Source organism: Corvus cornix, chromosome 3 (genome assembly GCF_000738735.6).
Source record: "Corvus cornix cornix isolate S_Up_H32 chromosome 3, ASM73873v5, whole genome shotgun sequence".
NCBI lineage: Eukaryota > Metazoa > Chordata > Aves > Passeriformes > Corvidae > Corvus > Corvus cornix.
This window is the reverse complement of record NC_047056.1, coordinates 27,587,016-27,610,537: the sequence shown is the minus strand read 5'-3', so window position 1 is coordinate 27,610,537 and position 23,522 is coordinate 27,587,016. Positions and strand designations below refer to the sequence as shown.

Genomic DNA, 23,522 nt, shown 5'->3' with positions numbered 1-23,522 from the left:
ACTTACATGCTATCCTAGCACTAGATGGAAAGGTCTAACATGTTTCTTCCCACAAAGACGACCATTCAGTTTTACTGTCTGATTTTTTTTAAACTGTAGCAAATTCTACTTTCTTTTACCACTACAAGAGTAAAACAGGAAAGCACTAACTTCTCTGAAAGCTCTCAGCTGCTGCTTGCAGTTCTGCTGCCACAAGGACGCAGAAATTGCAGGACCAGAATTTTGATCTGAACTACCACAAGACCTTGGCAGCTCTTGCTGCACTAGCCGCTTTCTGCATCTTTTGCAAAGACACAATTTCCCTGAAAATGCGCTTTATAGTATAGATAGTAACTGGAGGAGAGAGCAGTCACAATCTCTCTGGGGCAGCCTCCAAAATGAGGATATATGTAAGCTGGTCTCTTCTTACTACAGCACAGCCTGCTCCCCACAACCTTCCTTTCTACACAGATCTATCAGCATCTGTAAAACCCAAGTTAATGGTAATTTTAAACAAAATGAGTAAGTTAAATATTTTATTACAGAATGAAGGGTTTCTCATTTCCAACTTCAAACTCTCATTAACATCACTCACTCATTTTAAGTAGAAAAGACTAAGACCTGTAGACTGTACATACCTTGAAAGGTGTGAGTTGGAGAGACACTGGCAAAACTCTTAAGTAATGTTTGAAAGATAGAGCCTACAGGAAGATCTCCTTTCTGTACAAGACACTATGCAGATCCTGTCAACCATAATCAGAGTCATCCTTAATCAAGAAGCAGACACCATTATACCATCTGATAAATCCTCCTTTTGGAAACTTTTATTACATGACAATTGACTTCATGGGATGCAGTTGTTTAATTATGAGAAAGTACTTTTTTCTTTGAAATCCAGCTGGTTTAGACACAAGTACTGTGTATGTGTGCCCTCTTAATACTCAGCTTTGTCTGACTTCAGCACCTCATGGCTCCTTAAACACCTAAAATGACTCACCTGTAAAAAACTGGAACTAAAATGCAACATTAGACAATAAATGTCCCTTCTGCAGTGATCAGTTAATAGGCTACCTATGAACAGAATCTGTTTGACTTCATGTAGCATCCTGTCAATGAGCCTCCTAGTCACATCACTTGAAAATATTCAGGTGACAACACTAACTAATGGCTTCATGAACAAACAACCTGGGATTTAGTAGATGATATCAAACATAAGACAAAGACTACTGCTAATGTAAGCCTGAAGAAAGGCTGAAAAGTGCAAGTGAAGAAGCAAATCTCCTCTGCTTGGATTTCTTCCTCACTGGTACAACTCCCTGAGGCCACAGAATTCAAACTAGATGTAGAACAACAGTTCCCCAATTTCTGTAACCTCAGATCAGTCATTCCAATGACGAACACATACATTATCATCAAACCCTTTCCTGAAAGCACTATGAAAGCATTAGTCTTGCTAATTGCCTGGTTAGCTGTGATTGTGGAAACCACTAACTGACACAGGAATGCCTCTTATGGAATACCTGGACTTACCAGCTAAACTGCAAGGCCTGTCTTAGAGGGTATAATCCAAAGCCTACAAAAACCACTGGAAACAGTCCCACCTACTTCAGTAATGTTCAGATAAGACCCTTAAACTCTGATCACATCAGGAAGACTGAGATTTGTTTCAGGAGATTTCTTAACCTGTCAGTAGCCCTACCAACTTCCCTGCCACATACTGAAATGTGTTCTGGACCAGAGCCTAGGAAAATGGAAGAAGTGGCCCATGACTTGCCACACAGAAAAAAAACCCAAAAACCAAAACCCACAAATGAACAAAAAAACCCCATCCTATAAAACTATAACACAATTCTTCATGTCTCAGAAACTTTTATGTAAGACATGAAATCTCTGCAGCCTGAAAATTCATTATGCACCTCTTTGCCGCCATAAACAGCTAGATTCCCACTCTTCTTTCTTCATTGTTTCTCCTCTTCTCCCCACACACATTTCATCCAAGAAGTCTCCATTAGATGAAGAAAAGAGCTATACAAGGAATTCTTATGACTAGTGAACAAGAGTAGGGGTGGGTAGTGTGTATGGAAAAAAAGATTAAACGAAAAGTTTGAAGCTGAAATAAAGAAATGTAAAATTAGAGAGATTCTGCTCCATTGTTTCTCTGAACGGTCACCTGATGGTATTTTCAGTCAGAGACTGGAAATCTCAGAGACAATGCATAAATCAGTAGTGCACCATTCAGCCTTCTTGTCTGCCAGCTACCCAGGGCCACCTGTCAGTATCAGATTAATCTAATAAATGTATAGTTAAAACCGCAGCTTTTCAGAGTTCAGGCTGAAACAGCGCTGCTAGCACATCTTGTACACATTTATTCATACTAAACACTAGTGGCACTTTGACCAGCCACAAAGACTCTTATGAATGCAAACTTAGGTCAGCTGAAGTCTGCTTTGAAAATAAGTGGCCTCACAAACTCCAGCACAGCTGGTTCTGTTGATGAGAACATTTACTTTGCCTTCTTACAGCACTCAGACACTTCCCCTGCCAGCCCTGCTGTGGCAGCCATCTGCCCCCTCTTCTTCCATTCTCCTACTCTTCAATCACTCTGGGCAAGTGTGAAAAGCCAAACCTTTCACTCACATCACCCACTGTGAGGTTTCAACTCTCCAGTGCATCAGTCTTGCGGATGGCCTAGCCAACTGTGAATCTGAAAGTACTACCTGAAACAGGAGTAACTCCCTTGGGACACACTTGGGGTAACCAACTGAACTGCAAGGACTACCAGATTGCAGTCTGGATAAAAGCTCCCCCTCCATACACCCGAGTGAGGGACCAGCAGTGAGCCTGAGCTGTGATCTGCCAATAGAGCTGTGTCTGTGGGGGTCCTTAAGGATATGGGATGTCTCCAGTCTGTATTGTGGAGATGAGAAAGGGAGGAGGGAAGGCCTGCCACTTGTTATTCTCTTAGAAGCAACAAAAAGTGAAGTCTCAAAGCCATACCTCCAACTTGGCCCTTACTGTTCTTACATTTTTCTGCATATTTTGCACCGAAAAGCTGGTGGAGAGAAGAGTAGCATCCCGGGTTGCAGGGAGAAGTTCCCTGCCTTCAAGACCTGCATGGAAGAAAGAAGGCATGGGGGAAAAACAACCTAAGAACTTTCTGCATTTTGAACTCCAGCTATATAAAGTATCAGGAGGCACCTGCAAGCACTAACTAAACAACCCCTCCACCACACCAGAAAGCAAACACCTGGCACCTGGAGTGAGACGAGCTGCCAAACCGTGAACTGACACCAATGAGATTTAATACTGTGGGGTTGGCTGGGGTTTTTTTCCCCTTTCACTTCCTCCTTTATATTTGATAGAAAAAGAACAGTTGCTAGCTGTACTACCCTGAGGGATAGTTCCCCTGGTACAGAGAGTGGCTGTTCCAGCCACCACTGTTACTTGGCCACAGGTTTTGGTGTGTGCTCAAGCCAAGCCCGGAGGCATACTGACAAGGGAGCGGAGAACAGCAGGTGCTGTCCCCTGGCCTAATGCCACCCAGCTGGTGTCCAACTGCCACCCAGATTGTTTTTAGAAAAGCTCAAGCCCTACCCCACTGAATCAACAGTTTCCAGGACTAAGTAGGAATTGCATTTCTCACTAGCACACATTTAGTGTTACTAAGGACAAACAAATCTATGATGTACAGCAGCATGAAAACAGCACTTTATTGTGCCAAAAAAGAGGAACATGCAAAGGAAGAGGCAGGAAATACATGAAATGACACTGGACTTAGAACAGCAGACAAGGTTAATGAAGCAGGTGAATTTGGACACCAGTGACACTTAAGAATACCCAAGCACTTAAGAGATCAAAATCCTACAGAATGGGTATCTATACAAAATAACACATGATATTAACAGTTGAATTGACCTCTTCTTACCATTTTTATTACACTGGGTTGTAGCTATAGAGACTAATTCAAAGAGAAGAATATACATATTGTGAAGTGAGAATGCTAAGAGGAAAAATGCATAGGAAGAAAGTGGTCTATAAGGCATAGTCTAATGAAAAGGCTTTGTCCCACAGCTATTTACAGCACACAAAGCTAATCATGTTACATATGTCAGAAAAAAAGTCCTTCGCTTTTTATCGCTCTATAGTCAGCATTCACTCTTTGTGTCACCATTGTTAAGCCCACCAATTTACTCTGTGTAAACTCAGCCCCCAGCACTTAGCAATACTCGGGCCTTTCCTCCACTGTAGCTAGAGTGGTTTGTTTACAAAGGCAATGCATAGAAGACAAAATTCTTGGTCATTTTTAATGTCTAAAACCAATGGGATTGCCGCAGTAACAGTAGTGGTGATGTAATCAAGAACATCTTTTAAGAGACAGAAGAAATACCTAGTAGCTTCCCTGCTTTCTCAGCAGCCTCTCACCCTGGTGATGCCGATCCTCTCGGATGTCCGTCAGCAGGCAGAGTAACTCCAGTAACAGGACTAGATTTGATCTTTTAATATTATTCATACTGCACTAAGACCTAAGCACTTCCAGGCAACTCCAGGGCTCCTAAGTGACTGGGTACAAGCACATGCACAGCATTTATTATCTACAGTGGCAGGGTCAACAACAGACAGAAGGGGAGAGAAGCACTCTCTGATTAAGTGGTCTGTGTGAGTAATGAATGATAAGCTGTTACCTCAGAAGTATGCAGCTCTAAATCTACATCCTGCCAACCCCCCCGACACACACACCGTGACATCCTGACCTCATGGTATGCCTTACTCAGTTTTTATGACTCCATGCACAGTCTACTCCAGCCCAACACCACTTCTTCTCCCTTTCCCTGACTGATGGCATGATCTCTGTCTTCCCAGCAAAGTGCTGCAGCAGAGCACTTTGCTGTGTATACTAGTTGAAAGAAATGTCTGAGGTACAGCACATCCTGTGCTGAAGCTTTCACCATGGGACGAAGTCCTTTGAAAAACTCAAATTAGATGATAATACTGGCATCATTTGGTGCTACCCAAGGTCTAGCATGCCACCACTCTTGCTATTATATGAACTGTGGGGCAATGAAAACGTTAAGAACATGCCTCATGTCCTCCTGCTTTCTGTCAGAGCAGAGTTCTAGAAGATTCAAGCCTATCCTAGGACTACAGTCCATTTTGCTCTATGGGTACTTACAATGTTTTCAACATGCCTCCATTGAAACCAATGGAGTAAAAGGCAAAAGAAAGCATCAGAGTAACCCTAAATGCCTCAAACAAGGCTCTTAAAATGGAGAAACTCAGGATTTAACACTTGCCTGTAGGCAGAAGTTCCGATTTTAGTATTTTCACAACACCTGCCATAACAGGATCCTGAAGAACCTAGATTAGTAGTGAAATTAACAGTACTGTACTATTAAAATATTAAAAACAACAACTCATACTGCAACTCAAAGTCACTGCCAAAATAGGCAAGTGAGCATTCAGCTGAGGCCGTGCCAGGGAAGGCTGAGTGAAAGAGGAAATTGTAGCAAGCCTTTTAGTAAGCACAACTCTGAATTTATAGTGGAGCAAGGCAAGACAACCTCAGTATGGACATGTTCCAGTGCAAGCTACTTCAACTTTCCTATGGAAATTTAAAACAATACTCTGACCTACAATAGTGAAAGACCTCATAGTGCATTCTGGAAAGCTAAAAGACAGCTGGCTAAACACAAATGGGCTTTGTGTTCGCTTGACAGAATCATCCACATGCAAGTTCAGCAAACTGTTGTGCTGAAACCCCAGCAAGCTGGAAGGCTTAGCATCATGTTGCCTCAAAAGTAGCTCTGAGCCTACTACAAAAACATTTAAAACACCTGTGTAGTGGTTTAGATACAATACAAAAGTTCCAACTCTGCTGTACAGGTCTGACTGCATCCTGACCATACAAATGTGGCTTACACACGTGCACTAGTTTTGAAGCTGCTCTGGTCCTCCAAGTCTACTGGCTTAAGCTTTAGAATTAATAAAGTACTGATTTATTGTTTACACTGGGTTTTTTGGTTTTTGTTTTGGAAAACCTGTAACTCTTGAAAACATAGCCAAAACATTGCTTTTACCACACAGTTGTTTACTGCAGGCCCAATCCTAAAACTTAGTGGTTGATGAGACAGATCATCTCCTGATGTAAGCCAGCATGGTACCACTAACATGCCAGAGGAGTACTGCCAACTTACATCAGCTAATAATCTGGTCATGCTGCCACAACAGAAGCTGGAGGAAGCTCAGTTCTTTTCTGCATCAGGCTCTGTTATATATTGATTTGCATGGCACTGTCTGAATGCATCCACGTTTTCACTTTGATTTGTTCTGCACTGAGAGATTATTTCATAGATGTGATCTGAGCATCCTCAATGTGGTAAATCACTATAGTACACTGCAATTAATTTTCTGTTTTCCCTGTTCTTCAAGTGTGCTGAGACACCACATACAAAGCCAGCAAAATGAGTTAAGTGATCACTAGATTAATCACAAAAGAAACTGTTCTGTGCTTCTCATGACATTCTGTAATTATCCATCTGCATAAATGTTGTGTTTGGGGGTTTTTGTTATTGCTAGTAACTGAAAGAAGACTAAAGTACTGCTTGCCCATGGGCTATAAACAAACTGGCTACAATACTGCACCACACAGTAGATAGATGCAGGACATAAATTAGCTGTTTCATTTGGATAAATGGTCATTTGATTTCACCCTTTTCCTGCCTTGCCAGCAATCAAGTACACAGATATATTTCCTAATTGAAAAATTAATCATATTTTATATGTCCTGAAAAGGAAGATATATTTGAGTATTTGTAACTGCTAATATTTGTCCATTAGACTGTTCCTGTCCCATGTCTATCCTCCTTTCTATTTATACTGGCATTGATCAGCCTGTTCACTTCCAGTTTAAATTATTCAATTCTGATTTGATTGCCATGTAATTTAAATGCAAATAATTACTGTAAGGATGACATTTAGAAAAACAGCTCTGCTAAGCAGGAAGGTCTTTATTAGGCACAGGAGTCTACCAGTAATATCAGAAGCACCCCTTTGACTAAGAGACGTGGGAACCTATCATTTCAGTTCTTCTAAGAGATGCTCTTATTTCCCTCTGACTCCCCTTAATTAAAACTCTTCTATATCATCATCAAGTTTGGTATGAGGGTAAAGCATAGGCCACTGACTGAAAGGAAGGGGGAAGGGAGTATTTTTAATTTGGTTTTAATTCATAAGGCTGTGCTCTAGATAACTGCAGTAAAATTACCCTCTTGTGAAATCATAATTTTATTTCATAATGCCCCCCAGTTCTGAGCCAGGGTCTGATTGAGTAACACTGAAAAGCAATAAGAAAGCAGTATGTTGAAGAAAAAAACACTCTTGTTTTGAAATTATCAAAACCAGCTCATTTTTCTCTTCTTCCCTTGCCTTTCCCACTTTTTAGGGTTAGCCAGTTGTTTTATCAGCTCTGCCATGTATGAGAAGTCTGGAGATACTGGATTGCCCAAGCTGGAATTGAATTATAGCCTCACTGTCTTTTCAAAATAACAAGGTATTTTTATATGCTAGCTGTGCTTTGAAAACTTCATCAGACATAGTAAGAACAGCATTCAACACAGCTGTAATGCCTCGCTTTCACACTGTTTTAACATCTCAGAATCAGAAAGAACCTTATTTGCTTTATTTTAAAAAATAACATTCACTGTGAATGTTATTTTATATCCCTGAATGACTTCAAGCTTTCAAAATTTAGAGACTGAGCTGTGGGTACAAGGGAGTTAAATTGCTCCAAATGTAGAGTAGAAGTAGGTTGGGCAGTTCAGCAAGGATTCCCTGAAGGCCCTCAGACCTGAAGATTTTTCCTAGAAAAAGATGCTGCCCAGCTTTTGCTGACTCACATATAAGCTTAACCATTATAGTTTGAACAGTATAGTTCATTCAAAAACATACATAACCAGACATCCTCCCCAATGGTGGTGTAAACTAATACAACTCGAGCTTAGCTGAACACCAGCTTCCATCAGAAAGGGATGTAGAAGGTTGGGAGGCGGGATGAGGGAACAGAACAACAGCAAATTGCCTTCTACAACTTTTTACCAAGACCTGTGCAGATTCTTCTGGCATTTTCTTTCATGTTTTCTTGCATCTGTGTTTTACTTCTACTTAGCAATTGTAATCCTTCACTGACTGCAGGGACACCTCGTGGTGAGGACAGGTGAGAACAGCAGGCTGCCGTGCAGTTAATTAAACCAAGTAGCAAAAGAGTGACAGATGTTTCGGTTCCTTTGGATAACCAGAATTTCACGGGCACCAACTTCCACTCCCACTCTGCTTCTGGGGCGTACATGAACACACTGGGGACACAAAACACTGACACAGCAACTTCAAGAACAAAGGACTGAGTTGTCCAGCAGACCTCAACTGTCTAACAGCCCACTTGTAACTATTAGCTTGTGTCTTCCAGGGGCTAGAAGAGTGGCCGATTCAATGTGACACCCAGTTGAAGCAGCAGTCCTCAGAACGGCTGTTATGGCTTTCCTCCTCCTCCTTTCTCTAATGTGCCAGCAAAATACATTTAAATGACTCACTGCAAACCTTCCTGCAGGGATTTTCATTTTTTATAGAAGGCACACACGTGTGTATGATTTTTAGCAGGGATTCCCTTTCTCCCCACTGCAACTACACTGTGGCACTGCCACTGCAGCACCTAATCCGTTACATAATAAGAATTACATCAGCTTGCTTACCCAGTGCAGTGACCCAATGCAGACCTTGGCAGCCAGAAGAGGAACGGTGGGATCTGTAGGTCGCAATTTAGCGCACTCTTTGAGCACTGACACAGCATATGCCGACTGGAGGAGTGGGAGAGAGGAGGAGGAAACATAAAGGCTGATTAGACAATGCTGTTGGGAGTCCAAGCAAAATATTGCAGTGGCATGTACAAAGAAGTGCTATGGAGAAAAGAATCACAGGTCAGCAACAAGTTAGCAACTTTATTCCCACCTCCACACACAGACATGTGTGTACACACACGCACACAAACACACACTCTCCCACACTCACAGGAAACACGCCAAAGAAGCAGCCCTGGCTGTGCACTTCACAAGAAACAGTTTTCCTTAGCTATCAATGCACTGGTTATTTTAACTCTGCCCTCCCAATACATGAGAACTCTGCTGTAATTTTCCTTGCATATAACCATCTTCCAGTAAGCCAGGAAAGATCATAGTTTATCCTCCAGTACGTTCACATTTTAGGCCAACTCCACTCACAGAGGTCTCTGCAGCAAAGTAATCTGCTCAGTAGGTTCTTTTGTGTCTTCTCCATTTCCAGGACATACAAGAAAGCAGCTGCGACCCCACCACACAAAGGGTGGAGCAAGCAACTGCAGATCAATACACTGTTCAGTGGGTGATCCAAGCATGCGTTAGAAAGAAAGCCCATAAAACTCCTGCTGTCTTTCTGGTGTTAGGTTACCATTAATGAGGATGTTTTTTAAGATTAGCACTTACACAGCCCTTTTGATCCAACGTGCTCTGCACACATTGCATTTTACAGCACACTCAGGGCTGTGCATTTCTGATGCTTTAAAGGGGAATGAAGAAAGCTCTGGTCTGAATTAGTGACGAGAAGGCCGTCAGTAAGGAGGTGGCAGAAGAAGTTGCCCTACCAGAGTCCCCCAGCCCATCCCACCTGTTCGTCTCACATTTAATCTTCCTCACTACTGACCCCTGATCCACTCAAATTTTCTCATGCTTAAGCTCAAGCGGAAGTTTTATTCTCTTGGAATTTCTCCTTGCATGCCTGTTTTCTCCTAAAGTCTTCCACACAGTCCCAAGACAAAATGTTCCTGCTCAGAAGCACATTGAATAGTCATGGCCTTTCCACATTACAGAAGAGCAGCAACAGAAGCTTGCAAAGTCAAACACTCTGCTACTCCCTCCTATCAGGTCCTGGCCATCCCCTCCTGACCCCCAGGGGCTCTCCCTACCAGAACTCTGACCAGCACAGGGAGATGGGTCTGGTGACTGCTGCAATCCCCTGCAGCAACACCACAGCTTCATATTCCCACTGCCCATCAGCACTTTTCCCCCCTCACACTACACCAAAGTGGGCTGTGCCTGCCAGCTCCTTCCTCACAGAACTGAAGGTCCACTTCTTGCTGCTGAATTCAAAAGCTTGATTAGGAATTTGTGTGGAAGGGAACCTGGGAAAATGGAAAACCAGATGTATACCAGCCATGCCCACGTTAAGGCAAAGAGGGGTTTCATAACCAACGCAGCACAGAGCAAATCCTCGTGCTTGAAAAGCTTGAGTACCGGCCTTGCGGTCTGAACAAGAGCAGCAGCACGCCCTGTATTCTTCAGGTTGCTCCCACTTAAGTAGAGCATCAGGCATGACCAGTAAAAGTGAGGAAGCATTTGCTAATTTAAAATTCAAAATGCACAATTTGCCTAAAGCCAGAAGGAAGCCTGTCTCAGACCAAGGACAGTAATCAATAAACTTTGTCCTAGAGCTTGAACCACTACTTCATCCCTCTCATAAATGTAGACAAGTAATTCAACCCTGAGGTATAGGAAGAAACACGGTGCTGTGCTCTGCTGTTACAAGGAGCCTAGCACCCTCAGAATGAACCTCTCTGACACCTGTTTGTTCAGAACAAGGTGGTGTCTCAGGTTTTAGTGGCATCTTAGTCCTCTCTCTTGCAAAATGCTACCTGCACTGAAAGCAGCTGGTATTCCCAGCAGCATGACGGACATGCTGGAAATCCAAGCATACCTCCATAAGGTACCTAGGCTGGATATCATCTTCTTGCCCTCCTACCTATGTTCCAGCCCCACAGGTGCTTCCAGAAATGAACAAATGTGACAGCAGGACAAAATGCACCATGACAGCCAGTGTATCTACAGCTGAACCCCACCAACCCTTGTCACCTCACCATGCTAAAGTGAACTGCAAAGGCCAGGTATGTAAAAGGCCATACACAGTCCAGAGCCAACACTTGCAAAAACAGACACAAGCTCAAGCCAGTGGTCATTTCTCAGCTCCCCACCAGCACTGCAACTGTGGGGAAAGCAGGAGGCACCTGGGAGCTGGTGGCAGCTCTCCTGTGGGTTAGTACAACCAGCACTAACACAAATCAAAGCAGTGACAGACCTGTCCTATTTTGGGCCACAGCTGTAGGACCTTCCAAGGTCTACACCAGAAGAGAAGTGACACAACCCATTCTTTGCCAGTTCCTCTTGAACTCTGCTGCCTCCCTGCCTGCAGGACAAGCCAATGCCACAGCCTCCAATACCCTCAAACCACAGAGCCCTTCCCGTGTCTGTCCTGTCCCAAGCCTGCTCAGGAGGCCACTGCAAAGCAGTGGCTACTGAATGCTGCACAGCAGAAGGTCCCACCTTGTGCCTACACCCAAACACCTCAGGTGTGGAGTCACTTTATTACATATGCACTCAGGAGCTTCTGAACATGGGTTTACAGGGCAAGAGGCACAGTTTCCAAACTGCTTCTAAAACATTTACAAAGTTATGTCATTTTAAAGAAGTTTATAAAATTTGCAACTAAACATATGGAGCAGAAGTGGTTTTAGAAACAGGGTGATATGAAGCCTTTCTCCCCAGCTGCACTTTAAAAATTCAAGAGATATTATATAATTTCACCTTGAAACATTTACTCAGCAGATATTTTATACAGATGATGAAAACATTAGTCAAGGAATGACAGGAGAAATAATATCCCACTCCCACAGTGACCTTACTTACAGGAGACTGGCATGACATGTAATACCAAGGTTTCTCAGAGACACTAATTACAGACATAAATAACCAGAAAAAATATCAAACACTCATTATTGAATACAAATATCACTGGTTTGTAAAAATATTTAATATGAAACAGTGTTTGTGCAACATTGAAATACTCTGGTAATTAAAATGTACATATTCCTTCACTTAGTGTGGGTGGACCAGGCAGCCAAGTGCATTGTTTGTGAGATTCACTGCAAGGCAATAATAATTTGATTTATTGGTGAGGCATGTTTTGAGAAGAGCAGAAATTGAATTCCAAGTGAGTACATGCTTCCTACTCATGATTCTAAGCTTCAGAGGGGCTCACATAATAATTCAAGGCAGGATTTATGTTGTTTCTATTTAACTTACTAATTGCTGGATTATAATGACTGCACTAGAACCAGTTCCCAAGGACTTCAAAATACTAGGTCTCATTTGGCCTCTCATCTCCAGCAAGGAATCACAAGGAAGCTATTGGGGAAGGAAAAGGATGGAGAGGACACCATCTCCTAGGTAATTACAGCAGCCATAGTTTTGAATGCTATAAGGAAGTAAAATGTGAAGAAAAACAACTATCCAAACACTCCCCATTTACTAACTCAATAACGAAGCATGGAAGCATACTCCTCAAAGATGCTTCCACATGAGCAGAAGAGAACACAGAACATCATACAGTTAATTTTCTTTTTTCCTTTTCAAAATGGCTTGAGAGAACTTGACATCAGTTATGGTAAACCCATAGATGCTGCCCAAATGCCCATTTTCCTAGCTTACTCCAACACAATTTCCATTCTTTCCCCTCCTTTGCTCTCTCACCATACCAAAGCACCAAAGACGGAAGTTAGAGAGCCGTTTCATATTTAGAAGATAAAGAAAACACAGATATAAGTAAAAGGAGGAGTAATTTCCAGACAGTAAATCATGCCTGATAGACTTTGACATGCCATGAACAGTTGCTCTTCTCTTGCACAGGTTCCAAAAACCTCCCTGGTTTTGTGCTTCTTTGGTAATACTTTTCAGCCAGAAGGAAAAATGTTCCTCGAGATGGTGGGTTGGAAGACAGCCCCATTCCCAATTTACCTGGCAGTTTAGTACACAAATGAATTCCCACAACTAGTGCTGCTATATTTCTTGCATTATCCTGTCTAAAAACTGCACTATTTCAAAGGGATTGTGGGGAAGTGGAGGAATTCCTTCATCCCAATGCAAGAATTATTATTCCCTGTGTGCTGGGATTCACAGCCATTTAGATATAAATGACCTTGAACTGACACAGAAAGATGACAGAATGAGCAAGCAATTGAGAACTCTGGAATCATTAGTTTTGCTGTTAGCTTTCCACTGAATTTAGAGATTTCTGTGAATCTCTCATCATGAACGTTATTCCCCGAAGACATTTACTTCTCTTAACACAGGAACTGACTCTCTCCCTTTTCTTTTACCTCGTGTTTATCAAATTAGAGCACTGGAGTTAAGCAGCTTCAAATACTCCCTCTTAAAAGCACCTCTTACATTCTAAGATCTATAAGCACACATTTGTACTTGCTAATGTGACAAACACCTCACTTCACACTTTCTGTCAAGAAAAGAGAGTTAAGCCTGAAGGCAATTATATAGCCCACCTAGGTATTCTGCTCAACAGTCAGGCATCTTAGGAAATTTCCATTTTTTGTACGATCTACAGCACACAGGCAAACTTCCTTCTAATCTTTCTTTTGCACCAAAGGAAACCAAACTATTGAATATCCCCTAGACAGCTGACCTTTGTAACAGGATCTTTAACCAATGAATGTTCAATATTTTAACTTTCATTCCCCAGCAATGCTATTTAGGGAGCCATCTGAGGCCTCTCCTGCTCCCAAGGTTCCTGCCTGCAATACAAAGAGAAATGTACTTTTTTTTTTTTATGCCAGTTGCCTAGCAACCAGCCTAAGCTTTTGCAAGGATATCAACAGAAGGAACAGCCTAAATCATAAAATTTGTCTGCTGTTGCTGCAGAATTATGTATTAAATATATTTATAACTTTCCTTCTAACCTTCTGGAAAGCTGTATGTTGCCAATACAGGCATGGCTGAGTCAAACTTGAAGCTCCTTGAAGCACTTAGAGACATCTGCTTTTGCTGCACTGTTTAAATAAGGGGAAGGATTCCTCTTTTTTGGGTGCAGCACAGATAGGGGCAGCTCAGACGTTAGCTTGTCATTATTTGGCTATGACCAGTGTGTATCAGCAACTTGCTAAGGGCTCCAAAATCAGAGTTCATGTCTGTGTAAGACTGGTTTCAAAACCTTAAAAATGCTGCCAGCACAAGCTTTGGGCAAGGCTGCAGTATCTCCAACTGCTGAGCAGCCAAAGGGAGCACAGTGACACTGCAAGACTAGCTCTGGGAAGAGCTGGAGCTTTGTCCCTCAGAAACACAGCTGAATGACAGATGCCAGGAAGGATTTGATTATTTCCCTTAGTAATACACCAGACACCTGAAGCATTACACGATTAAGAAAACCATTCGGGTAGACATACGTGACTTTTTTCTTCCCCTTTGCCTTAAAAGGAGCAAACAAAATGGGTAAGAGCAGAAAGGGGCGTTTTGTGTAGCTGAAAGCAGCTTTATCTGCCTGGTTTTGCAAGGTATTACGCTTGGAGCTTACATCCCCTAGTGCCAAGCCTATCCATCTATATGGTAATGTTGACCACTGTCCCTGTGGTACCCTCAGTATGGGCTAGAGGGGGCTGGGGAGGGTCAGCAACAATGCAGTAGTTTCTGAAGTCACACAGTTGCTGTCCTCAAGGCAAGCACTGAGCTGACTGTGCTCTGCAGGGCTGGAGAGCTTTGCGGCCAGCACCACAGGACCCCATAACCACCATCAGCAATCCCAGTACAAGGCCTGCTGAGCATAGTCCTTGCCTTCAGGTACCTGCTTCCAGCTCCACTGAGCTCTCACAGAGGCTTTTCCCCACAGACCCTTCAACTGTTCCCAGCCTCTTCCTTTATTCACTCTTGAGGCACTTCATCCCCTCAGAGAGTACATAGCTGAGGGGTGGAAAGCAGATTATCCTCTCCTAGTGGGTACTCCAGACTTCCTTCAGCTGGCCCAAGGCTATATTACTACTCAACGCCCCTCTCAAGAAACACGCATCCTAAACCTCTTCACTCACTAACCAAGCTGTGTTGTGGAATTTTTTCAGGCAGACACGTTGAACATGAGTGTGAAAATGTTTCCATGCATTGCATACACTGACGACAATAAACATCCACTGTACTTCAGAGATAAAGACTCACGAGAGTTGAATGGCTCAATTAGGGCACCCAGCACTTTTAGACTACGCAGACTCAGTGTTCACAGAACAATTTCACAGCTATCCTTGAAGAACCCCTCCCTCACTACCCTTAGTAAAATGGCAAATCAGTGTCACTAAACACAAATCTTGTCTCCTTGTGTGGTAGGCAGAAGACAGGCACCAATATTACTTCATGTTGTTCAAGGCATGTATTTTAACACTCACAATGCAGATCTAGGAGACTTTCTTAAGTACCATAAATTTAAGCTAGAGCCTACTCACGATGCACTTCTGAATCTCTATTTCCAGGGAGCTCCAGTGACACTTTGGGATACCCAGGCTAGGTCCTGTGTGAGGACAGTAGGTGTGGAAGGGGACAGAAATCTGAAAAGGGAACATGTAACTGATCCAACTGGTCCAAGGCCAAGGAAATGCTTGCGAGTGCACAAGGACCCTATTACACATCCCTTGTGCTTGTAATACATCATCTAGACACTATGATAATTTTGCCTCCGACTTCAGAAATGTCGGTAGAGCTACCCTAGTCTGCAGGAGAGCTGTGTGCTGGTAACCTCCACAACCTCCAGGGAAAACTGTTTAGCTGGAAAGCAGCAGCAGAGAACAAGTCTAGCCCAAGCAAGTTCTCTTCACTTCTGCAAAGACTACAAAGTCTTTTGCACTGTGTAAAAGAGAGTTTGGTCCTTCCTTTCCCCATGCTGCTCAATACTGGTCACTTTTCCAAAATCTTGAGACGAGCAGACGCAACTGTCTGCACTGGTTTTACTCTGGCAGCAGGACAGTGGCTCATCTCATTGCCTGAGGACTCTGCCAGATGGCATCCGGCTATCACACCACTCGCCACTCAGACTCCAGCCTGTCCACGCACGGCAGCAGAGCCAGGGAGCTGCGATGGCCACTCAGCCTCCAGCTGATATTACCGCATAGCCAAGGTTATTACCAGCACAAGCAACTTAAAGCATCTGTGAAGAATTCAGCATTCAGCACCACAGGAACAGGTGGTGCTGCATTAGAATGATTTAAACCTCTTTGGCCTATTCAGAACTGCACACAGGACATATCCCACCATGTCTTTGCCATTGTCTAGGCTTTCCCAGCATTTCCTTTCCCTTCCCATCTAAATTTGCCTACAAAAGTATTTCAAATGTAATGGTGGATTTTTTGTCATTTAAGTATACATGCCTCTCTTGTTCAGTGAATATACAGCTCAGTATAATAGGCATCCCTAAGAATGGGTTAAAAAACAACCAGACCACACCATCTTTCTCATTATGCAAGTTGCTGAGAAACACAGGAAAGTGAAATTGCTGTCACTCCATTATTTCCACCACTTAAGTGGATAAAAGACAGACAGGAAGGTTATGCTTCTCTGAATTTTTTTCATTCACTGTTTTAGGAAGCCCCAAGGCCTGCAGGAACTTACTGAAGTGATGTGCCTATTTTTGTTAAGACACATGCTTTTCAGAATAATGTGTAAACTCAAGCCTACACGTGGTAATGAGCCAAGGTGGCTGGCTTGACATTCAGACTGATCTCTTGTGAAAAATGACAATCACCATTTGGCAATTTTTTGGCTGGCAGAGGAAGAAACTACATTGAAATATGACTTGATCGACTTCATCTGAATACACAAATTAAACGTACCTCTGGTAAAATTCAGCGTAGAATAGAGGGCAAGATAGGATTTTATGGCACTTTTAAGAAGGTCAGAGTTGAAGATCCTAAAAACACGTTTAAAAAAAAGAGAAACCAAAATTTCCAGCATTTACAGGTTGATAAAACTGTTCCTGTCACGCCCAGGATTTATGAGCACAATTCGCTGTACTGCAGAACAAGTAATGCTGCAGGATGTGAGGTTTCATTACCAAGAAATGAGATCATGAATTGGCTGTGACTGAGACAGGTGAAAATAGATCTTCACCTATAAAAGCTCAAGTGTCCTCTGCATTCTGCAGTCTAGACTGACCACACTCTTTTCTCATCAGTTCTTTCTGCTACACTGGAGCACTTGCTTTTATATGAACTCCATCCTGCTATCAAGCTGCAAAGCAATATAAAAATGTATGCCACATCTCCCGCTGGCAAGATGACGCATTGCAGAGTATATGACAGGAATCCTCAGGGAATACTTTGGGATTAGAAGTGAAATACTGCACAGATGGGATTGTTGGGTAAGGGAATTCCCTCTGACCCACATAGGGCTCAGAACATTTAGCGCTTTTACATCAGTAGGCAAGATCAGGACATTTTACCTTGTAAATATTTAAAGTGTAGGCAAAAAGACACGATGTACTTGAAAATCTGAAAAGACAGGACAGTTACAGAGATTAAAAAAAATAAAAAAGAGCAACACAAATATCTAAGTACCAAATATTCTGTAACAGGTAGGGAAGGTGAAGAGGTATGCAAACACAGAAGGACAAGAATGGAATTGCTATCCAAGTTGTTAGAAGCTAAAGATCAGGCCCCACTTCTCCATGCTAACCTGGACTGAAACAGTCATTCTCTGCTCACTTTCAACCATCAGCAGTTAAAAATCTTGCTTTGCTCTACAGCAGATTACTAGAGCTACAGCATTGTCTGCCATTGAGAACCAGTTTACACAACTTGTAAAGCCAAAAAAGCTCCCAGCCAAACCCCATGTTCATGGTAAGATTCTGTGCCTTTCTTTCATGGCCTATGTAGTCATTGTTGTCCTCAGTATCAAGGGGTCAAGTACCTGGAAGACTTGCAGAAACACAGAGAGCAGGACTGTGCTAATTCCAGCTGAATTCCAAGGTGAGCTGGACATGACACATAAGCCCCCACCTGACATAGGTCAGTGCAAGGTATTAGCACCATGGCACCAAGCTCATTGTTTAAGTATTCCACCAGCAGCTTCAGGTTTCGTTATACATGATCGAGTCTAGCCATTGTTTTCAAGCTTGGAATTGGATTTTGAAATGCTTGCACTGAACTTCTGTAGGAATCTGTGAGGCTCTTTCCGACTAAAGATCTCTGTTCAGCTCCCTGCTGATCTAACATGCATTGCCAAAGCTTTGGTATCTCATAAATCAGCCAGATCTGTTATATTCAACAGGAGACAATGATGGATTCCCAGAACAGAGTTTACAAGGTCCCACCCCGGTGCCTCACAGAGGGGTCACTACAGATTTGCCTAGGGTGTTCCACAGTGATTTAGGCTCCACACAATCTCCACAGGGCACTTTTTCCAGTGCTCCACTATCCTTATTTTTTTCCCCTCTTAATAAGAAACATGAACTTGTGTTGCTGCAACTGGATGCCATCGTGTCTTGTCCTAGCCACCACAGACAAGATTAACCCCTTCTTTTAAGGGCCCTTGAAGACTTGTTTCTCTTAAACTTTTTTCTCCCCTTTAAGGTGAAAAAAATCATTTCAGTCTTTCCATAGTACTGCTTACTATACCTACTATACCCTTAGTCACATCTGGTCTTTATTAGACTTTCTCTCATTGTTGTGCCATTTTTCTGAAGTAGAATGCTTAACAACAGTCTTCCAAGATAAGGCCTTGCCTATGCTCACAGAAGTGAAGGAATCCCTTCAGACATCTTCCAAGCTCTGCAGCCACTTTCACCTCACAGAAGACAATTTCTTTACAAGAGCATAGATTCATCTCCTATTTCCATGCCAAGGCCACTGTTTCCAGCTCAGCTTACAGCCATAGAAGGCCAGCAGTAGCTGTAATTTGGCAGATGAGTGCTAGTTGGTGGTCTCCACTCAGGTCCACATGGATTCCTGTACACTCCATGGGCACAGAATACAGGACCATATTAAGTGGTCTACTCTGCACAGCATCAATTTGCTCATACCTCCAGAAAGTGTAAGTGGGGACTCCAGAATGAACTGGCAAAATTTTGTACCATCCACATTTCCTACAAAAGTCCACTCTTTTTAAGACTAATAAAGTAAAGCTCCCATTACCTTTGCCTGCTTTTCACAATCACATTTCAGCAATCTCAGTGGTTTACTGATGACTTCCACAAATACCACACTAATTTAAAAAAGCCACTTATGCTGAAACACACGACCATGCCAACATTCACACTGTTTCTTTTTCTAGAGCATATTTTGCACCAAGTACTTTAAAAATATTAAACCTTACAAGTTCTCTATGAAAAAACATTAACATTTCCTTGAAACCACAGCTTAAGTCAACTGCCCAGAGACACACAGAGTGAGCTGATGGCAGTTTTAGACATCAGTTCTTTCTTATACTGAGCCCATTTATGTTGAACCTGCAGACAATGGACAGCTGTATAATGCTTTTCGACCCACAGCTATGCACAAAATCCATTTTTCTCCTTGATAATGAGAAAAAAACACTACACAGAAAGAAGAGTACTCAATACCAAACACACAGCCCCGATCACAAAGTGCAATCAGAGACTAGAAGGAGAGCACTGTCCTTCCATCGAGCTGCCTGATGGCACCTACACCCACAACACACATGACTCTACACATTCAAACAAGTCATCTAGATACACTCTTCCCGAGGAAAATGTGTCCTTTCTGAGTCCCTTGGTTTGAACCTTACCTTTCCACAAGCTACCATGGACAGGGCAAGTTGGTACCAGAGGTGAAATTCACCAAATGCAAACTTCATGGCTCTCTCCAAGCACTGAGAAAGAAATGATGAAAGAAATATCAGATTTTATTTATTTTCCTTCTTACACTTTTTGTCAAGACTGCTGCTTGGGTCAGGAAACAATCTGTTGTGGCCCTGGAGACCAAGGTGATTTTTTTTTTTTTTTTTTTTTTTTCCCATTTACACTTCTCAGCTAATGGGACTTGCTAGTGTACATCATCACTTCAAAAGGCAGCCACTTTGTTCAAGTGCCTACATATAAATTACACTAATGTCTCAAACAGTTCTGTGTGCATTTCTGGCCTGTGCTGCCATAGCTCTGTAGGTGTCTCTGCTAATTGCTAACTAAGCACACTCCATGTGCACCTTCCCCACAGAGCCACTGCAAAGAGGGGCTCTGCCAGCGTGTTTGGAGGGACAGCTCGGGCAGAGGCTGGGGGAGGTACCTCAGACAGCATCACATACTGCCCTCTTCTGCCCAGCGTGATGCTGAGGAGGTCGTAGACTGCAGAAGCATCCTGGAGGCTGACGGCTCGGTCATCCTGCTGCTCGGGGGCTCGGCTGATCACCGCATCCCGGTTCGCCTGAGCACAGACACAAGTGAGGCATCAGAAACCAGCAGAGCAAAACAGAACTGACTCCTCCATAGGAAGCTACACCCACCACTCACAGCATTTTGTTTAAAATCATCCCAAGGCTTTTTTCTTTTTAAAGTGTATCCCAGCATAAGGAAGGTGTTTCCACAGAGGTGCTTTCTATCCACATGAAGCAAACTCAAGAAGATAGCTGTATCTACAGAGAGGAACTGCTACACATACCTCATCTGGATTTGTGTCACAGAATTAGAGCATTATGAAACAGACCTACCAGATCCCATTTCCTCGACAATTAGAATTTCAAGGCCATCCTTAAACCATCTTCCTTATTTCCTCAATAATTAGAAATTCAAGGCCATCCTTAAACCATCTTCCTTATTACTTCAACTGCCTGCAACTGTGATAACTGCTTCCATGGTTGATAATTTATCTTCTACATCTACACTAGATTTCCTCACAATAGCATCCATTTTTGTTGTTCTTTTCCGCTACTCACCTTTTATTTTTTAATTTGAGCAGCTTGCCTAAGTAATCAGATTTGCCTGCCATCAACTTAAAGCAATTAGAGATTTGGGCACTGCAATACGAAATATTTTTTTTTAAATATATATTAAATATGTCTTAATTTTGCTAATCTATCAGTACATTTCTGGGCCTAGATCAGGAAGAAACATTACTTTTGGCAGAAAACGATCAGTTCAGCAATTTCCAAGGCTGTCCCAAAATGCCACATGCCACAGACTCAGATTTACCTCAAGAACCCAGCCCTTTGCGTTTCTGAGCACAAAGAGGCAGACTACAGCTACAGAGTAAACGGAAAAGTCCCTCTGACTCCCAAGCACAGAGGAGCTCACCCAGACTGCCCAGCCTCTGGGAGAGGCAGTGCTGGATGCCACTGAGCCTGAGCACTGACACCACAGACACACTGCCCTGGGCTCCTCAGCTGAAAAGGGTGCAATATCAGACACTCAGGTCTAGACATCTAAAAGATCAGAAAAATTAAGAAAATTGCCAGCAATTTCACCTTGAGCAAAGACAAACAAAATGTTCCCTCCTTGAAACAGGAAGGTTATGAGATTTATTTTGTAATACAACTATAATCTTGTATCTATTTCTTTCTAATTGTGGGGAGATTTTTTTTTTTTCTGTAAAAAAGGTTAAACATGGGAATTAAGTGTAACAAAAATTTCCAGAATATGCAGCCCTTAAAGCCCACGCATATTTCACTGTGATTAAGCTGCAGCTGTTTCATTATGATTTTATCTGTGCAATGCCCCAGTTCCAAGCACTCTTCATCACAGCCTCCAGCCAAGATTGCAAACACAACTACTGACAACTAACACAATCTCAGCCGAGAGCTAAATGGTGACTGCAGTTAAAGGCAAGCTGACAGATCAGACCCAGCCTAGTGTTTGCACAAATAAACTTACACCAACTCCTGCAGCCACAAAAGCATTTTTCTTTCGCATGCTACTGCAAACGATGTAACTTGCACTTAAAAAAATAGTTCAGAACAACAGATTGCATGACAGAATGAAACCAACTTTAAAAATTCTGCAACCAGAATACAGAGGCATAGCTTGTCTACCTTTATTAGCAGAAATAGGTAAGAATAAAAAAATAAATAGATGTTTAAGCTCTGTTTGGATTTAACATAAGACTTCTACTTTAAAAGGAAAAAAGGAGTTAAGTAAAAGGCATGTACTGTATGATCCTTATTGCCAAGTGAATCCTCCTACAGTTTTTTCTGCACTGGTTACACAGTTATGACAACTGTTTGTAGCAAACAGCTACTGAGCTAGCACCCCCATGCTCTGTAATCATCAACCTCCCATTACAGTCAGCTACAGCCTGATGCTTTTTTTTTTTTAACTGGATGCATTAGCACATACAGAAAATTAATTAAAACTCATGACTGTCCATCAAGTTTTGCCATAGATACTGGTACTAGAAGGAAGAACACAGCCCAATCCTACAAAAGCAGGAATATAGGGCATATTACAAGGACGCAACATTCTAAAACTGCAGTCATACTGAACATACTGTACATATCATACTTTACCCAAGACAACAGTTAAATGCAACATATGCATAGGCATGAAGAATATTCTTTCCAAGAAGGTCATAAACCTGCTGATTTTGCTCAAGCTTTTAAATCTCAAAGCCACAGAAGGTCTCTGCAATCTATCACTCTCTATGCTTGTATGCATAAAAGTTGCCACTAGCAAAGTCATTGTTACTTCTATCTCCACAATTTCTTCAATACTGAACCTATTCCCAACTGCTAATTCCAGCTGCTCTAAAAAAATAAATCAAGAGCCCACATTATCACAGAGACATAAAAACCCCACAAACCTCAAAACCAAAAGATGCAAACCTCATAAAAAAACTGACTGAACAGTAGCAAGAATATGGAGTGTGTCTAACACAATACCATCCTAAGGCTCAAGGTACCACTGCAGTGTATGTACAGAGGTCAGCAAAGGGAATGTGAATCACAGTTTCCTGAACCCACTCAGGAAAATGGCATGTTTCTGTGACCCACCTCTCACAGAAGGCAGGCTGCTGTCACCCAGACCACCACTAACTTTTTTTTTCTTTGCCTTTGTTTACATTTTTGTAAGTATCAGTTTGTCAGTGCGAAATCCTGACAGTCACTGGCAAGTAGAGGTGCAAAACAGTTGCAGAGTTACGCAATAAAGAATACACCCATTCTGTGGGATGGGGAATTTTACCTACAGAAAGGTACACAGAGAGGCACCTCATTTTGCATTTGAGAATGCAAAAATTCTAAGCTATTAACAACACCATTTTTTTAATACCTGTGTTTCTGTTGTGCCAGACCACTAGTTTTCCTGAACACAACTGAGAAAAAAGTTATTTGTACAACACTGGTCTCAAGCAGCGTATCCGTATCATGAGCAGCAATTTCAATTTGTCCTACTGCATTATTTCCTCCTCCTCCACTATTAGCAGCAGCAAAACATAGCTACAAATACATTTTCAACACCCTCACCAAGACTATTCCCTTTAAGCTGTTCCCATTGTCACACAGACATGCCTCACAGCACACAAGCAGGATGGAGAGAGATGATGAGTCACATCATCAAGAGAAGCTCTGTTCAAGGCTGTTTTGTGGGATGGAGAAGGTCACCAGTGCTACCAACACAAGCTTCACCACTGGGAATTAGCATAACTTGCATTATAAAGGCAAAAATACACAGTCAATTCCCCTCTCTTAAGTATTCCAAGGTAATCG

The 23,522-nt window shown here is 42.4% G+C and overlaps 1 protein-coding gene across 7 annotated transcripts in view; it reads right to left on the bottom strand.

Moving 5' to 3' along the window:
- Positions 1-23,522, bottom strand: part of TTC7A (tetratricopeptide repeat domain 7A) — a 172,116-nt gene that overhangs the window by 108,756 nt on the left and 39,838 nt on the right. For 5 of the 7 annotated variants that reach the window (XM_039568241.1, XM_039568244.1, XM_019282352.3 and 2 more), the window contains 3 exons: positions 20,114-20,251; positions 19,617-19,700; positions 8,721-8,825 (listed from right to left, as the gene is read on the bottom strand). In XM_039568241.1, coding sequence (XP_039424175.1) covers positions 8,721-8,825; positions 19,617-19,700; positions 20,114-20,251 — 327 coding nt within the window. The remainder of the gene's footprint in view (positions 1-8,720; positions 8,826-19,616; positions 19,701-20,113; positions 20,252-23,522) is intronic. The other 2 variants (XM_039568242.1, XM_039568243.1) reach the window with 2 other exon arrangements.